Below are 19350 nucleotides of genomic sequence, written 5' to 3'. Positions count from 1 at the left end.
AAAGATGCCCCAACATATAAAAAAGACACGTGCTCCACTATGTTCATCGCAGCCTTACTTTGTCTTCTTATATGGAGTTTTTTAGTATTTTGTTGGAAGTTTTTACATCACTACTCATGAGTACTACTACTACTACTACTACTACTACTACTACTACTACTACTACTAACGATAATGATGAGAATAATAATGTATAGTTTCCTCTTCTGTAATATCTTACTTTGATTTGATATCAGGGTAACAATGGCTTCATAAAATGAGTTAAGTATCCTTTCCTATCTTTAGAAGAATTCACAAATTTGCATCCTTTTTTACATGTTTGTTATGATTAGTGGTTAAAACATCTAGACTTTTGCTTTTCTTTGTGCATCATTTTTGATGACTAATCTCTTCCATGTTTTAATTTCCAAGACCCAATTTCATTAGTTTCTTTGCTTGTCACACAGTGTATGGTTCATAGAATTTATAATCTGTTGATTTTGTTAAGGGTTGGTAGTAGTAACCCTCTCTTTTACTTCTAGATCAGTATATCCTAAAGTTTACTTCATTTTCTTTGAACAACAACTACATTTTGGCTTCTTTAATTTTTTTCCATTCCCTGTTTCATTAATTTCTATTCTTCTGTTTGCTTTTGTTTCTTTAGTTTACTCTTGTGTTTCCAGTATTTTAGTTTTAATTCATGTGTATGAGTATTTTGCCTTACATGGCTATGTACCATTTGCCTGCTCAGTCAGTGCCCATGGGCATCTCTTATCACCTGGAACTGTAGCTGTGGGTGGTAGTAGTAGTTACCTGGGTTCTTCTATAAGAGCAATGAATGTTCTTGCCAACTACACCGTCTCTTCAGCTTCTGTCGCCAACATCTTTTTTTTTTTGAATTTCACAGAGCTTTATTGGGTAGGACAGAGGGCCACATTTCTACCTGTTTACCCACCAAACATTTAAACTGCTATTGCTCTGAGATCCCTGGTGATCTTCATGATCTCCGTTGGAGCTTGAAGAGAGTATGACCAGGAAAGCTCAAAGCTTCCTTCCTTAAGCACAGGCAATATTATTTACAGTTCACCTTCACACTGGAGGTGAAAATCATACTGGAATTTATCACTAAACCAAATTTACTTTTCCTTCTTAAATGTCTTTGCTACACAGTTTCACTTTTCTGGTGACTTCTTGTTCTTAATTTCTTGGTGTATAAAATGTCTTCATCCTTCTTCAGAGTTTTTACATCTCTCTTGGCCCCTTGAGTTACTCTTGGCTTAGGTTCATTGTCCAAAGTGACTCTAGTTTGTCTGGATCTCAAACACCTAACATCTGAATCTCCAGAGATTCCTTTCTCTTGCTGGGTCTTTATCGAGATTTCTGCACCTGATTTGCTTGTTTTCTCTTCTGCTTCATGAGGCTGGGGAATCTCAGTCTGTCCTCTAGACCTCAAACGTGTTCTTTTCCCACTGACTTTGCCCGGAGATGAAGACTTCTTGGTTCCATTATCTGGACTCTGCGGCCCTGTCTCCTGGGAGATCTTCATTGTTTTCTCATTTTTCTCTATTCCAACCTTCTCTGCAGACACATCAAACTTGGCGCTTGGCTGTTTTTCAGTTTTCTTTTGGTACCTAGAACTCTGGGAGTATTTTCTGATCTGGAGTGACAGGGTTCTCTCTTTTGGCTTGCATTTCTTCTGTTTGCATAATGGTGCTAATGTGCTCTTCCACAGATTCACGTTTATGTGACACACTTCTCAGGTGTTTCACCTTCACCGGCTCAGGTGATACGTGCCTCTTGGTAGAAGCAGCCCTTTGTGTCTTATGTACAGGTTTCTCATCTGTTGCTTCCTGCTTTGGGGTTACAGAGCATAAAGCCCTGGTTCTCAAAATCCTTCCATCTTTTGCAGACTTCCTGTGGGGGGACAGGTAAAGGTTGCTTTTGCTTTGTAATGCTGCAAGGTCACTGGTATCCATCAACACTTCTTTGGGGTCCTCTTTAGAGGTCCTCAGCACTCTTCTCCATGTTCTCAGAGGTTTCATTGAGTCTGGCTTTTGCTGTAGAGTGCTCTTAAGAATATTAGTGTCGGGTTGGGGATTTAGCTCAGTGGTAGAGCGCTTGCCTAGGAAGCGCAAGGCCCTGGGTTCAGTCCCCAGCTCCTAACAAAAGAACCAAAAAAAAAAAAAAAAAGAATATTAGTGTCATGTTTTAGTTTCTCAGAGTGATCTGATATTTGTGTTATTTCTTTGGAGTCACCCAGGACTTCCAAGAGGTTGAACCCTATTCTTACATGTCCTTAGCTGCCTTTTGCTGTCAGTTTCTTTTGTCGCCAACATCTTATGAGATGAAATGTAGCTTGTTAATAACCATCTTATATGCAGAGTAAGAGGCAGGCAGATGTCTGTGAGTTCAAGACCAGCCTGGTCTTCAGAGTGAGTTTCATGACAGCTAAGAGCTACACAGAGAAACCCTGTCTTGAAAACCACCAAAAGTAAAAGACTTTTAGTATTACCAATATTGCTTTGTTTCATGGCTTCAAAATAGGCTTGGGAGACTATGGGCATTCATATTTTACATTCATTCATTCATTCATTCATTCATTCATTCATTCATGACAGTAAACCTTCCTCTGGAATCTTTGCTGACCTTGGTCCTGCTATGTAGGCCAGGTTGTCCTCACATAAGTGTTAATCTGCCTGCCCCTGCCTCATGAGTACTTGAATTACAGGCATGTGCCGCATTGCCACTTTTGGAGTTTAATATATTGAAGAAATGATAAATATTCTCTATTCCTTCCTTTTTTTAGATAAAATCAGTGCTTCTGGACTTAATTCTGATATGATGGAAAATAGCAAGGAAGAGGTAAGTAGAATTTGAAGCATTTATAGATGATAATTATTAACAGTCTTTAGTGCTTCTAGTGTCCTAGCATTTAAGGCTACTGTTGTTATGCACTCATTGTTATGAAGCTTGAGTTTGTTGTTTAATTTGTGGAGGTTTTCATTTTTCTCATGCAGTTCCCTTTAGCAGTTTATTTGAGGTCAGAAAAGGCTTGCCAATTAATAAGATATTTAACCATCATTATATTTTATCATTTTGAGGTACCCATTGTGGAAATGGCTCTAGAATTTTGAGATTTTATTTTCCTTTTGCTTAGGCAGGCTTTCCTGTATTTCTGGCTGTCCTGGAACTCTCAGAGGTCTACCTGCCTCTGCCTCCTGAATGCTGGGACTAAGGGTATTGCCATGATGCACTGTTGGTTTTAAGATTTTCCAAAGCATGATATCCAGAGTTTCTAAGCATTATCCTGATATCATACACTGAGGTCCTTCATCTTTCATGCAAGCCTACATTTCAAAAGAAATTATTTTGTGCAATTTGTTGGAGAAGAATAGTACCTTTTAAAATCCTTAAACTCCTGTCTCATAAACCGCATTAGTCCTGCTTTTTTCTTTTGGGTTTGTTGGATGTTAAACTGATGGTGGTAAACATTGTATTCTTTCTCACATTCTTAGATGGTAATTGTAATCATTTCAAGAGAATTAGCTCAGTGATAGAGAATCAGCTCAGTGATGGAGTGCTTTCATAGCCACACACACTCCAACACCACAAACAAAAAATCCAGAAAGATCAGGCATGGTAGCAGACCTAGTACTTAGGAGCTAGAGGCAGGTGGGTCTCTGAGTTCAAGGCCAGCCTTGTCTTCATAGCAAGTTTCAGGCCAGCTGGAGCTACATACTGAGATCCTGTCTCAAAAGAAAGCAAAACTCAACAGCAGTAAAAAGAAAACAGAAGTAGTTCAGTGTTAGAAGGTGGGGCCTTTGGCCACTCCCCTGTTAGCACTGGAAGTTTGATTTGCTGGCTTGATATTGGGCTGATGATCACAGCTACTGTTATTAGTAAATATATGAAATTATTAAATGTTTGAAACTTTCAAAGAATAAAACAAATCTTAATAAACAGAAGAACACATGCTAGGTGTCTCGGTTGAAATCTCTCACCCCTTCACCCCTAAAAAAGAGACCAATTTAATCTTCAGTCAAGGAAACTCAATTGCGATGAGAATTTTTATGGACTTTGCAGCTTTACCACTGAGGCACATTCTCAGATTCAGAGTTTTATTTTGAAGGTTTTTGAAAGAAAAAGACTTCAGGCTTAAAAGTAATATTTTGTTATATTATAGGACAAAAGATCTTTCTATAGAGGTATTGGGACAATTTTACTCACCTTTGTGCTTGTTTTCTCTTCTCATGTTTAGGGAACTAGCACCTCAGAAAAATCTAAGTCTTCAGGATCATCGAGATCAAAGAGGTAGGCTAATGTTGAAAGGAATATAATGCTTTCTCTTTTTTTTTTTTTGGTTATTTGGTTGTTCCTAAAAACACAATCTCTTTTTAAATAAACCATTAAACAAATTGACATGCTTGGAGATGACTACTATAATGAAATAAATTCCATTAGACTTGTATTGTGCTTTCAGTTGAAATTTTCCAGAAGGATTTATATAGTTAGTGATGCTTGCACTATATAGTGCTTTACAAACAAGAAAATGGAGAAATATCGAATCTCTCTTTTAGTAATGTGGGTTTTTAAAAGTTTTAAGGGTTTCCTGGAGTCTGGGAGGGAAGAAGTTTTTACAATCATACAGTATAGGAAATTCAAACAATTCATAAGGACAGGAATCATTTCTAGGTATACCTAAGACTCAATATGCCGTGGGTTGGCAGTCCTTTCTAGAAAATTTCTCTGTAGTACTACTTGATTTTGCCATCCTTATATAATAGAACTACTATCTCTTATTAAAAAACAATTTACTTATTATTTATTTATTCTCTAATTTCCCTAAAATGCACTTGCTACCACAATAAAATGCGTGTTGTTAGAATCTTTAGTGATATGATAAAGAGATGTTCGCTTCCACTAGTGACTCTGATGGTATCCTTGCTTTTGAGCCACCTGCTATATCTAAACATGATACTTATGGTCTTCGTATATTGCTCCAACATAATTCTCTAACCTTAACTCTTTTATAGGAAACCTTCAATTGTGACAAAATATGTAGAATCCGATGATGAAAAACCCACGGATGAGAATGTAAATGAAAAAGCTGCTACTGAGAATTCAGAAAATGACATTACTATGCAAAGCTTGCCAAAAGGTAATCTGTATTAATTTTTCACATGAAGTTAAATGGAAATGTACTTTATTATGATCATTGTTATACATTGCTAGTGGTTGGGAAATAATGTGTAGCTTGAGAATGAAAGCATATGTTATTCAGTTAGGTGGAATAATTCAGTTTAGAAAAGAACAAAATCAAACATCTTTTTATTGATTTTTTTTTAAAGTAAGGGGATGACAAACTTTCCAAATTACATTTGTGTATGCATGTATCTTTAAGGGTTTAAGATACCAAGTGTTAACTTTAATGTCAGTGATCTTGGCTTATTTAAAAATGTGATGGTTGTCCCTAAAAACATCAAGCATTTTGTAGTCTTTAATGTGACTGAATTTGTTTTTATGTAGTGCAGAGCATTGTGCCCAGCACCTTTTGCATGCTAGGCAAGTACTACTGCCTGTTGTCTTACTTAGTGCATTCCGATATTTCCAACAGTGTTAGCTGGCCATTACATGTAGGGAGATCTCTTGAAGTTACTCTTTAAACAAGCCTTGTTATAGACCTTTTGTGGCAGTGCTACCTGTGAAGTGTCATTGATTAGATTGGAGAGGAAAAAATGCCAAATGGAAACCTTGGACTATTTAAGAGTGAGAGCAATGTGATTAGAGAAGAGAATGATAAAGCTCTTCTGATTTTATGGTGTTTTAAATGGGAACTTTTTAGAGTTTGGTTTTCTTTTGTTAAATAATATGTTCTAGTCTCTTAGCAGATCTTTTATAGCAGTATTAACTAAACCTCTGTTTATATTTATGTTTTTTGACTTCTCAATTATGGAAGTTTGTTAAATGTGAGTATGAGAGATTGGGCTTCACTTAACTAGTATATTCTACGGAAATTAGGAATTATAAGATGAAGAAAAATAAGTAAAATGAAATGAGAATGGTGGTAAGAAGAAAAGGTAGAAGAAATTGATGATAACTGTAATTTATCCGGTTTTTACAAGTTCTCTTTAGCAATTTAATGTATTTGTTTTGGTGGCTGACAGCAGAAAGCACTAATGGGAGTTTGAGTCCTAATGGCGGTTACTCACTTATGATTCCTGTTGTCACTGGGAGTGCTTTGGGTATATGGAAGAACTAGGAATCCTAACATCTCTTTCAGTGGGACTGTAGCCAGAAGTTGGTATATTATGTTAACCAACCTGAGCTAAACATATTCCCATATTCAAATACCAGGAACTGTTTCATAAGTTTACATGTGGGTGATTATCTTCATTGTTCTGTATTGAATATGCATGTGTAGCTGACTGTCAATGAATTACCTCATTTAATCCTCTAAATCAGTGGTTCTCAACCTTCCTAATGTTTTCACCCATTAATATAGTTCTTCATATTGTAGTCACCCCAACCATAAATTTATTTTCGTTGCTATTTCATAGCTGTAATTTTGCTAGTTATGAGTCATAATGCAAATATCTGTATTTTCCAGTGGTCTTAGGCAACCCCTGTGAAAGTGTCATTTGACCCCCAGAGGGGTGGTGAATCACAAAGTTGAGAACCATTGTTCTAAACAATATAATATAGTAGTTATTGCTTCTAAGTGTTAGTTTAGGATCCAGTTCAGAGAGAGCTCAAGGGTTTTTGTGTGTTTTTTTTTTTTGTTTTTGAAGCACAGATTTTAGCTCAGGCCTGTCTTAATCCAGTGCTGGTGGGTCCTCTTTATACCACAGTTTTGCTTTCATTTGCAACAGTCTTCAGGAAGGCACACTAATTATTTTGAAATCTTGAGAGCTCTTTTCAAATGCTGGGGCTTCTCTGAGAGTAGACATGAAGGGGCTGTTGTTTCCCATCTTTGGCCATGTGAGTCTTTAAGGTTACTGCAGTCTGCTGGAGTCCGTCCTCTGTGCTCTTCCAGCCTTTTTGACGCTCCCCCTGGTTAAATAGTATTTACCAACTAAGAGGCAATAATTTGCCAAAACCTGCTTGGTGCTTTTACATATCCTTGTGTTTCATGTGGAGCTCTGACCACTCCTTGTGCTGATTTTCATTGTTCTTATTAATGGCCACTTTAGTTCTAAGCCCAGTAATGTACATAAATGTTGAGGCTTGGATGATTTTTATGAAGCTTCTTTTATTTCTTTTCTCTTCAGCCTGGAGGTTTTAGACTTACAGAAGTCTTGCTAAAACATTTTAATACACATCAACAAATGATCTCATTCCACAGTTAATTGGTTGACTACTTCAGTTTAAGTGTCTTAAAGTGACCTTCAGTTTAAAACTCTTCAAGGACTTTGAATGCTAGTGAAGCTTTGATGTACTGTGGGGGAAATTGTGTAGGCTAGGTACAGCAGCAATACAATGAGCTTCACTCTTTCCTACACTCCATAAGACCCTCCCCCAAAGCAATGTGGAAGAACTCTTAAAATCTTTAAGATTCTTTTTCTAATTTGGACTGTGAGAAAAATAGGATGTCTTTCCCCGTCTGCCAATTACTTTAAGCTGTTGAGGGAAGTTAGCCTGAATGTTCCTTTCATAACAGCTTTTGTCATAGGCACTATCAACATTGTGAGCTGGGCTGAAGCTTTCTACTTGACTGACACATTTCTTTTAGTTCATAATACCTTCCTCCTGTTTTTATGAACTAAACTTCACCAAGTAATTTGATTGCTGATACTTGGCCCTCTTACTACTACCCTGTGGTCCTTATACGAGTACTAAAAGCTTGACAGAAACAAACTATGTACCAGCAATGTTGGCTTTATCTGAACTGAAGTCTTGCACTTCACTTGCACATTTAATATGTGTAATTGGTTTTTTAAATGAAATCATTCTAGGTACAGTGATTGTACAACCAGAGCCAGTGCTGAATGAAGACAAAGATGATTTTAAAGGGCCTGAATTTAGAAGCAGAAGTAAAATGAAAACTGAAAATCTCAAAAAACGCGGAGGTAAATACAAGTGAAAATGAAACATGAGTTTAAATTGCTGTCTATGACCATATTCGAAAATCTGATATGCTTACTAAAAATACCTCCACTTTTCTGCCCATTGTTTATTAAAAGCACTACTTAAAAATAATTTCTGTTTCTCTTTGCGCTCTGAAGCAGAAAAGGTTAAAGTTCATATCTCAAAAATGCCTTTGCCTTCAGTGGCTACTAATTGTTGCAAGAAACTTAGCACTTCTTCTCCACATACTGGTTCTAGAGTACATATATGCCAGAAGAGCATGAGCATGCTCTCCAGTGGAAGCAATTTCAAATCATGCAAGTGTTTGCCTGTGGCCTCCAGGTAACTTCATACACACTGAGCAGTATATTAGGGACTACTTGGAGTACTTACTTAAAATACCAACCCCTTCATTCCTGACAAGTTTGAATTTCTGCATGACATCAAGAACATGCCCCAGTTTGTTCTTCATGGACACCATAGAACTCATTGCCACAAGAAGTAGGAGCTGGGCTAATGACCTCCTGCCAGCTTTCAGTCCTTTCAAACTTGGTTTTCCCTCGTATTCAGCCAGAGTATCTAGCCATCCATAGAAAAAGCATGGAGAGAGTTTACTTAGAAATCTATTACAGTTGAGTTTGTGCCCTACTTTTTTGTGGGTGATTTTTAAATAGTGCCTATATATACTTTTTGGGCAGAATAATGGTCAGGATCTGTAACTATAAGAGGAATGAATCTCTTAAAAGTAGAACATGACATAAATCGCCAAGTAAAAGTATAATGGAAGTGTCCCTTTAATATTGTTTATAGTACATAATTATAAAATTATTGAAATTTTTAAAGAAAATTTTAGATTTTTATTTTATGTGCGATTATGTCACTAGAACTAGTAAAATATTTTCTGTACTTAAGGTAATATCAGTTTATTAAATAATTTGTTAGGCTGCAGGTAAAATCAAGGGATTGTTATTTAGTCTTTTGTCCACAAGAGGGTGTTCCACCCCTTTTGAACGGAAAGATTACAATCAGATTCCTCAAATTTGTAGGAGGGAAGCTACCTTTTCAACACCAAAGCTAAGGTACAGTTTTTCAACCTTAATCACCCCATTAGTCGTAATGGGTAAGGATCCGTAGCACTTTCTTTTGTTCGTGCATCCTGTAGTACAATCAGGTGACTGGACAGCATTGTATTAAGACTAATGTTTTTTGGTGTCTTCAGGGAAGACACGTTAGATCAGTGTCTGAAATGTGAAAGGCAGAATGAAAGAAGGAGCCACTGTTGCCGGAGAGTGAGTTCCTAGTGCCATTTTGGTATGCTGTGGTACTTGGGTTTGGCAGACATGTTCCTGGAATTTTATTGGATACTCACCATAAGAATATGTACATCATGCTTAAGGGTCTATTTATTTTGTAGTGATAATGGTTATACCTAAATATTTTTATGTTTACTTTCATCTCAGTGATTTACATGTCTGAGCTGTCAGAAATCTCAGGAGATAAAATCTTAGGATTTTCAATATGTTTATGTGTGAATAACCTGGTGACTTGAGGTAAAGGATGGCTAGAGTTAGCATTCAGACATTCTGGCAGATCAGTACCCAAATGGAACAGTAATTTGGGAAACTGTGAGGAAGGTAAAGTATACCAAATTATCTTAAATTAATTTGGAACAAAATCGTGACACAATAGCAAAGCAAAAGTACATTTAAGGAACTTAATCATAGCTTTGCCCACTTAAATTGTTTAAAGTATTTATTATACATTTTTTACATTGCAAAAATATTTTATTTTTTTTTAAATCTTTAAAATATGTAGAGCTAATATAAATGCAAGCGCCTTTTACATTTACAGTTACACTTTTTAAGATAGATTATAATTAAAAACAAACCTTCAAACTACATGTAAGAAAAAGTACATAAAATAACATTTCAACATTTTACCATATTTGCTTCAGATCTCCCTTAAATAAAATACTGACTCAGTCCTACTCGCATCCATTTTCCCCTCTTCCTATCCCTCAGGTAATGATTATCTTAACATTTTATGCATGTGCATGTATACGCATGGCTTTTTATATCTCGTTGTGAGTCCAAAACAATTTTTACTCAAAAAAAGGATAAAAAGTACTATGCTGTTATATGCTTTGGGAGCGTTGCTTTTGGAATTTATCCATGCCAATATCTGCATGGGTTTAGTTTCAGCGTCCATACAGTACTGTACGAGTATAGTTCTCAAGTAGGAAACAGTGCTTATCCTCAACTCTTGAGTGCTTTTGCACATGATAGAAACACATCTCCAAAAGACTACCAAGTTTCCAAAAAAATAAATTCACATGTAATATATATACACAAGAGTACCTGGATGTTTAATGAATAGAATTTAACATTAGGTGCATTTTCATACTTGAGCTTTTTATTTATCTTCTTAATCTTAAGCCAGTATTTAAAATGTTTGTTTTTTAATATAAGAGATTACAAATATCTAAGCTGAAAATAAAACTGATGTCACATAAAATATTAGCAACATATATAGTAAAATCTTTCTGAAAAAGTGTTGTGTCCTTATACTTTAATATTTGTGTTCATGGTGCTTTGAACCTTAAAGTAACAAAATTACATAACAGAATTAAATGAGAAATATACCTGATGTTTTGTCTATTATTTAGGGATGGCGACAGTCACTCATGACTATTTGCCCCCTTTTCATTTTTGAATGTATACATTTGCACTGATTCACTTTGAAGGGTAGTCACACTGTGTGATTTGGATCAAGGTTTTGATTGCTTATCAAGATCATCTGTAAAAAATTGTCTAAAGAGATTTAAATGTGTTTAGATGTGGGAATTGTCTGTTGTCTGACTCTGTTTCTTGACTTTCTGTCTCTGTCTCTTTCTGTCTCTCTCTGTCTCTGTCTCTCTTTTGTGACAGGGCATCACTATGTAGCTCATGTTAGACTCAAATTCCTGGGCTCAAGTGATCCTCCTGTCTCAGCTGCCCAAATTGCTGAGATTCCAGGTCTGTGCCTGTTTTTGTTTTGTTTTATTTTTGAAGAGTCTTGCAATGATGTGGTATTCTCAGAATGAGAAGGACTGCCTTGGTATAACTAAGGATTGAGAGTAAAACAGGAGGGGCCAGAGCAATAATAGTTCAGTGGTTAAGAGCTCGTCGAGAGTATCCATGTGATTCACAAGGCCTTGATTTGATAACTCTTTTGACCTCTGAGACTACCAGAAGTAGTACAGGCAATATGTCTATACACAAAAATTATACTAGAAAGTCTATGGTTAAATATGAGGCAGGTGAGGTTTTTTGTTTATTTTCTTGAATAAGTTGTCTTCAACTCGCTTTCTTGCAGTAAAAATAAAATAGAGATGACCTCTCCCACCCTCTCAGACATTCTGCTTGCTGCTAAGAAGATGTCGTGTTTGCATTTGTCACAATGTCATGTTTGTAAATAGTAGACATTATTGATAAGGTAAAAGTAAACGTAGACGGAAGGTAATTGGTGCTTAATAATGTTGAAGTAAATTTTGGGAATTGGTAACACCGTAAATTACCCAGTTTTTGTATACCATATTGATAGGATCTATGCAAACAATTGTATTTAAGAAGCCAAACCTTCCTGGTATGTCTAACGGAACTGTAAAATTGAAAAAGAATTGGTTTCCCCTTTGCCATTCCCTAAGAAGTGATACTGAATTTGTTTGCAAGGCAATAACAAATGACAGAGCTCTTGAATCTGGGTGTGGTGGCGTATGCCTATAACCCCAATATTGGGGAGATTGAGGCAGGAGGGCTGCTGTGAGTGAGGCCAGCATGGGCTACATTTCAAGTGTCAGACCATCCAGGGCTACTTAGCAAGAACCTGTCTATAAAAACAAAGAGGTTTTGATTTTCCTTTTAAGGAATTTCTTATGATATCTCTTTAGATTATATCAACTTGTAATAATTAAGTTTTGCATCTGAATGATGCATTTATATCTGAGAATCAGTCAAGTTTGTTATGGTCTTTTCAAAGGTCAGTAAAATTACTCTTTTAACCCATGTCTAAAACATTTTCCCAAGGATTATGAACTCTATTACTTCTAATACTATATGAGTGTAAATATGTGAGTCATGATCACTCTTTGCTCCTAGAAGATGGACTTCATGGGATCGTGAGTTGCACAGCTTGTGGACAACAGGTCAATCATTTTCAAAAAGATTCCATTTATAGACACCCTTCACTGAAAGTACTTATTTGTAAGGTATGTATAGATTTGTTCATAAGGGGTTTTGTCCTTTGCAGGGCTCACAGTATATGGGGAATGCAGATGTGTACACTTCCTGAAAATGGCTATTATATAAAAGAAATTGTACTCATGGGCTTACAGGAAGTTTGCATCATTAAAATTTTGGAGATAATGATACCTAAGATCTGAATAAGAATTAGTTTGGTTAAGTGGGATTATTTTAGTTTCTTCTAGATGGTTAGCATGGTATTCAGAGGTTGGGAGCTGAAGGGGAGATTTACTGTATTTAAAACCTGCAGTTCCTTGTGTGTGCATATGTGTCTTGCATATCGTACTTCTCTAAATGTCCATGTCAGACATGCCTTATGATTAGGAAATAAAAGATTTTAACGTGTTTCATATATGTTAATTATAGCTTTAATAGTATTTGTGTACTTTTTTATCTGGATTTAGTTTCAGGAATCTATGATACCAAGGTTACAAGATCTCTTCTCATGTTATTGGCTTCCCATGTGTATTAAAAGCAGTTGTATGTTAGCTTCGTTCTCAATAAAAATGCACAATTCAGCCAGGACTGGTGATACACACCTTAATCCTAACGCTTAGGAGGCAGAGGCAGGTGGATCTCTGTGGATTCCATCCCAGACTGCATTACATAGTGAGTTCCTGGTCAGCCAGAGGTCCTCAGTTAGACCCTGTTTAAAAAAAAGCCACCTTTGAAATGAAGAAGGCTATAAGAAAACATGCCAGATGTTTTCTGTTATGAATATTTGATAGATTCTGACTTCTGACCTCCTCAGCTCTACCAAGCTTAATTTGGTTCCTTACACCCTTTCTTCTTTTCCTCCTGCCTTGAATTCATTTGATCTAGAGTCCTATCCAAAGTACCCTTTGTGTAGTGTTCAGTTTCAAGTTCTGACAGTCAAATCTTTTATCATTGGGTTTGCTACTTGCTCTCTTTGTCTATATGCTTGAGTGTTTTTTCCTAGGGACCCCATGTATAGAATACTGACATGTTACTAATAACATGTCATTTGTCTTTCCTGGCCTCACTGGAAAGGAATTGAGTTAATGAGACTTGGATTTGAATACTTTCTTCTACTCTTACCCAGTTACATTAGATATTGGACATTACTTACCTGTTAATGAACCTCAGAGATTTTAAAATACTGTATGTTGTTAATTGTTTAGCTGTACACATATGTTTATATATACTGTTAAACATTTTAAATAGCAGAAACATACATTTGTATTTAGAGCTTTGGTAGCTAGTTGTATGAGATTAGAAATGTGTTACTAATAGATTGTCTTTTGTATACTTTTATATAAGAAGTAATGATTCTTGATGAGAATTCCATTTCAAGGTGTCACGTAGCCAATTTCTTGAAATAGTCCTTTGCTTAGAAAATAATTAGTACTGGGTAGCACAGTTTTCTTGCTTTTATCATTTAAAACATGCACAACTCTTTCATATTTTAATGGCTTCAAAGATTTGAGACTTCTATAATTTCCCCTTCTCTTTTCTTTGAATAGAACTGCTTTAAGTATTACATGAGTGACGACATTAGCCGTGACTCAGATGGAATGGATGAACAATGTAGGTAGGTAATAAATTTTCATTTAATATTAATCGTTGTCTACTTTGGGGAGTAATTATCAACTTCATTAGATGTATGTTTTTCTCCCCTAAGACACGTGTGTGTGTGTATGTGTGTGTGTGTGTGTGTGTATGTGTGTGTAATAGTCTTGGCAGTCCTGGAACTTGCTTTGTAGAGTAGGCTGGCTTTGAACTTAAAATGATAACCTGCCTCCACTTCCCGAATTTTTTCACTAAAGATGCGCACCATCACTCTTTTTTTATTTTTTAAGATTTATTTATTTTATATATATGAGTACACTGTAGCTGTCTTCAGACACCAGAAGAGGACATCAGATCCCATTACAGATGGTTGTGAGCCACCATGTGGTTGCTGGGAATTGAACTCAGGACCTCTGGAAGAGCAGTCAGTGCTCTTAACCACTGAGCCATCCCTCCAGCCTGCACCATCACTTTTATTAGATTAACCTTTTAGATTTTTTTAAAAATAATATTTTTAAATCATTTGTCTTTATTTGTCTGTGCATGATTGTGTGCAATTGTGTGTAGTTCCCCTTGGAAATCAGAGGCTGAGTTCCAGGTAATAGTGAGCTGTCTGATATGGGTGCTGGGAACCGAATGTCCTTTTGCTGCAAGAGCACCATGTTCTCTTAACTCCTGAGCCATCTAGCCAACCCTAGTAGATCCATGTTCTGTAAAGTTTTCTTGGCTATGTTTAGTTGTTGGTTGAATCCCCCCCCAACCTTGTTTAGTTTTAAATTTCAGATAAAAGTAAGCAGATCATCTAAATTACTATTTTAAAAATGCTGGTAGGAAATTTAAATTTTTTTATCAACAAAGATGTTGAAATTACTTTCACTAGAAATAACATTTTAATCCTTACGTCATTTCAGATGGTGTGCAGAAGGTGGGAACTTGATTTGTTGCGACTTTTGCCATAATGCCTTCTGTAAGAAATGCATACTGCGCAACCTCGGTCGAAAGGAGTTATCTACAATAATGGATGAAAACAATCAGTGGTATTGCTATATTTGTCAGCCAGAGCCTCTATTGGACTTGGTTACCGCATGTAACAGTGTATTTGAGAATTTGGAACAGTTGTTGCAGCAAAACAAGAAGAAGATAAAAGTCGACAGTGAAAAGACTAGTAAAGTATGTGACCAAACATCCAAGTTTTCTCCAAAGAAGAATAGTTCCAGTTGTAATGGAGAAGAAAAGAAATTAGAGGAGTCAGGTTCCAGTTCTGTAACCTCCACTTCCTCAGCACTTATTGTGCCCAAAGAGCTGATTAAGAAGACAAAGAAACTGATTGAGACTACATCCAACATGAACTCCAGTTACATTAAGTTTCTAAAGCAGGCAGCCGATAATTCAGAAATGAGTCCTGCTATGAAGTTACGTCAACTGAAGGCTTTTAAATCTGTGTTGGCTGATATCAAGAAGGCTCATCTTGCATTAGAGGAAGATTTGAATTCAGAGATCCGAGCTTTGGATGCTGTACACAAGGAAAAAAATACCAAAGAGCTTAAAATCACAGATGCTAAGTCTGAGACAAAAATGCAAAAGGGGGAAAAATCCTATAATACAGAAAAGAAAGATTTTTTTAAGTTAGATGCTAGGTCGTCAGTAAAGGCTGTAGATAGTGAGCGCATCCCAGGAGAAGAACACGAAGCACATAAAAGTACTAGTGGTGAACATAAGGGTAGGAAAGATGGCCCTCAGTACGAACCCAGTAACAGTGCTGAGGACTTAGATATGGATATTGTGTCTGTTCCTTCCTCGGTTCCAGAAGACATCTTTGAGAGCCTTGAGAATGCCATGGAAGTTCAGAGTTCAGCTGATTATCAAGGGGATGGCAACAGTGCGAATGAGGCAGAACTGGAGAGCTCATCTCTAAAGTTAAACACTTCAAAAGGCAGCAAAGGGAATGTTAAATCAAAAGTCACAGCAAAAGTAAGAAAAGAATTATATGTTAAACTCACCCCAGTTTCCCTGTCTAATTCTCCACTTAAAGGTGTTGACTGTCAGGAAGCTCCACAAGAGAAGAATGCTCGTAAAAGCTCTGGGGTGGCCCGCAGCTCAGAGAAATGTAGACCCAGAGAGGAGAGTAGTGATAATGAGCATTCAGTTGAACACGATGTCACAATACTTTTAGAAGACTCAGATCTTCGAAGATCCCCACGTGTAAAAACTACACCATTGAGGCGACAGACAGAAAGCAACCCTGCTGTGTCCAATTCGGATGAAGAAGGTAACGAAACCATAAAGGAGAAACAAAAGCTGTCAGTTCCAGTAAGGAAAAAGGATAAGCGAAACTCATCTGACTGTGCTATTGATAACCCTAAACCTCATAAGGTACCCAAAGCTAAGCAACCAGGGATTGGGGATCAGAATTCAGATTCTGATGAAATGCTAGCAATCCTCAAAGAGGCAAGCCAGATGTGTCACAGTTCTTCCTCGGACACTGACATTAATGAACTACCGATAAATCATAAAAGTCAAAGGGGGAAAGATGACAACGGAAAAAGGAAACGGAAAAATTCTACTTCTGGGTCAGATTTTGACACTAAAAAAGGAAAATCGGCTGAAAGCTCTGTCATTTCTAAAAAGAAACGCCAAAACTACTCAGAGTCCTCTAACTATGACTCAGAGTTAGAAAGAGAGATAAAAACTATGAGCAGAATTGGGGCTGCCAGAAAAAGTGTTTCTGATAAAGAAGAACATGACTTCTCTGAAGATGAAAAACAAAGCAAAAAAGTAGTAGATAGCAGAGGGCATGAGAGGAGGAGGTCCGCACAAGAGGGCTCGTCTGGTGATGACACTGGTGATGCTGAAGGTGGGCCGGGAGGGAGCAGCTCCCCACGACAAGGTTCAGTTGAGAAAGGCAGGAGTGTAGTGGAATTCGGAGACATGGTTTGTAAGAGGCAGCAGTCTGCTGTTTCCTCTGCCGGTTCTGAAAAGCCTTCAGGGAAAGAGGAGAATGTCCACTCTCCTGAAGACAAAAGAGTTACTAAAAGTAAAGAAAAGAGTAAACATCTGAGAACCAGAACTGGTAGAAAAGTCAAGAGTGATGTCACTGATAGGTTCCGGAAGAAGGAGCAGAGCTCTGAGTCTTCAGAGGGTGAAAAGAAGCAGGGCAGACAGAGAACTGGGACAAGGGGAAAGAAAAGTACAGACTTAAAGGAAGAAAAGGTGAAGAGAGAGCGGGAGTATGAGTCTTCCTCTGACGGGACCGAGAAATTGCCTGAGGGAGAAGAAATTGGTCTGTTCTCTAAAGGCGTAAAGCAGAATAAAAATGACACAACTGATGGAGCAAAGAAAGGCAAAAAGTGGAAAGACAAATCATGTGAAAAGAAGGAAGAACTATCTGATAGTGTTGATCGATTGCCAGTAAAAGGAGAGAGTTGTGACTCTTCTGAAGATAAGAAGACCAGGAATAGAGTGTCTCTGAGAGAGAAGAAACAATTCAGCTTGCCTGCAAAGAGTTCAGGGAAGAGGCCAGAGTGTTCATCATCAGATACTGAGAGATCCGTGAAAGGAGAGTGTTGCGACTCCACCGATAAGAGAGTGAAAAGAATTGACTTGAGAGAAAGAAGAAGCTCAAATTCAAAGAGAAGTACCAAGGAAGTAAAGAGTGGTTCATCATCTTCTGATGCTGAGGGAAGTTCAGAAGATGCCAAAAAGCAGAAGAAACAAAGAATGTCAGCCAAAAAGAAGACAGGCAATACCAAGGAGAGAAAAAGAAAATCCTTAAGAGCAACTACTACCAAAAGGAAGCAAGCAGACATTACTTCTTCATCTTCTGATATAGGGGATGATGATCAGAATTCTGCAGGCGAGGAAAGCAGCGATGAACAGAAAATTAAACCCGTGACTGAAAATCTAGTGCTGCCTTCACATACTGGATTTTGTCAGTCTTCAGGTATGCAAGAATAAATTTTAACTTTAGAATTTATAATCTGTCCTCTTTTAGGGTTTCATATTGTTGCTTTTCCCCTGAAGTGAAATGCGGTTACTGTTGAAGAAAAGCTCATTTAAAATGTATGTAGACATTTACTGTAGATGTTTATTTGGACGCTATCATTGGAGGGCATTTCAAGCATCGGCAGACACACCAAACTGTTGACTAAGCAACAGAAACACTTTTTCAGTGTTTAATGTGTTTCTCTGGAATAATACGCAGTAGTTTATGAAGGTAAGTCAAGTTTATGCTATTACCCAACCTGGGATATCCCAAGAAGCCAGGTTTTGCTATCTATTTCTTCCCAGAGGCCGTCTTAAACAGCCAAATTCATAGTAAAAAATCAAAATGTATTCACTGCGGCCACATTGGGAAGAGGGACAGAGATCGAGTGACTCCTTATCCACTCAGCCTTGTTTTGTCTTCTGAAGTGAGATTAAGGTTTATAGAGGGCCGAGGGTATTTGCCTGTCTTGCTGTGGTTCCCACTCACTGATGACCCATCAATTAGGCTTTAGTCATTCTTATCCTACAAGCATTTTCTTTGTTTGTTTTTAAAGTATGGAATGCTTCATGAGTTTGTATGTGTGTTATCATGCAGTGGTGGTATGACAAGTTCTTAGAGCTGCGGAACCTCTTTTCCCAGAGCCAAGTGCTCCTTTTGGCAAGCTCCAGGCTCCCAGCTTTTTCCTTGTCCTAGCATTAGATTCCTAGTGAAATTGGAGGTTCTTAGTGAAATTGCCATTTCTTGGATGTAGTTTTCAGTGGTTTGCTTGAAGGGGACACTTAACGTCTCCATTTTCATTTTGCCAGGCTGGTTACAGTGTCAGTGATTTAATAGGTATTTTATTCATGCGGTGGTGGTGAGTGCTTGATACTGGTATAACATGGCATAAAAAAGTTTTGGCTGATTTGCTCTGAGATTTTTGTTAAGTGAAAAGAGGTAATTTTGTGTCCCATCAAATTCGCTGAAACTTTTTAAAAAAGATTTTAAGATAGCTCTCACACACAGTCTTAAACTCAGTCTATCCAACCAAGTTAACTGAGGCTGGTCATAGTCACTTCTCTGAAGTAATTTGTTTTGATATTTGATGGTAGTAATTCCCAGGGCCTTTTATATACTAGACAAATGTTTTAACACTGCAATTTACTTTATCAGAATCCTTCCCTCAGCAACTTTTATCTAATGATATGAACAGATATTTCTCATTTAAAAACACTACCAAAATAAAGGAAGAAAGAAAGCCCCAAAATGTCCCACCCTGATGAATTAGAACTGGATCAACTTGCCCTTAATACCAAGAAAAATACTTTTTAGTATTTAATTTTTATTACAGCTTCAAGAAAATCACTTGAATAGTAAATGTGCCCTCTTTGTCTTATTTACTTTTTAATTAGTTAAAACACTGTCAATTAACTAAGAATATTTAGAATTATTAAATATATAACTAGGTTTCATAGAAGTAGGTTTCATAGAAAACTGTTTCCAGATTAGGCAAAAAGTAGAAGAAACTTTCTT

The 19350-nt window shown here is 37.0% G+C and overlaps 1 protein-coding gene across 24 annotated transcripts in view; it reads left to right on the top strand.

Moving 5' to 3' along the window:
* Positions 1 to 19350, top strand: part of Atrx (ATRX, chromatin remodeler) — a 146333-nt gene that overhangs the window by 49581 nt on the left and 77402 nt on the right. For 15 of the 24 annotated variants that reach the window (NM_001105757.2, XM_039099473.2, XM_039099469.2 and 12 more), the window contains 7 exons: positions 2786 to 2841; positions 4238 to 4290; positions 5013 to 5137; positions 7932 to 8045; positions 12180 to 12289; positions 13808 to 13875; positions 14765 to 17793. In NM_001105757.2, the coding sequence (NP_001099227.2) occupies positions 2786 to 2841; positions 4238 to 4290; positions 5013 to 5137; positions 7932 to 8045; positions 12180 to 12289; positions 13808 to 13875; positions 14765 to 17793 (3555 nt within the window). The remainder of the gene's footprint in view (positions 1 to 2785; positions 2842 to 4237; positions 4291 to 5012; positions 5138 to 7931; positions 8046 to 12179; positions 12290 to 13807; positions 13876 to 14764; positions 17794 to 19350) is intronic. The other 9 variants (XM_063279780.1, XM_063279783.1, XM_039099459.2 and 6 more) reach the window with 3 other exon arrangements.

The sequence above is a fragment of the Rattus norvegicus genome, chromosome X (genome assembly GCF_036323735.1).
Source record: "Rattus norvegicus strain BN/NHsdMcwi chromosome X, GRCr8, whole genome shotgun sequence".
Lineage (NCBI taxonomy): Eukaryota > Metazoa > Chordata > Mammalia > Rodentia > Muridae > Rattus > Rattus norvegicus.
Note: the sequence above shows the minus strand (reverse complement) of the source record. Positions and strands in the feature narration are given on the sequence as shown.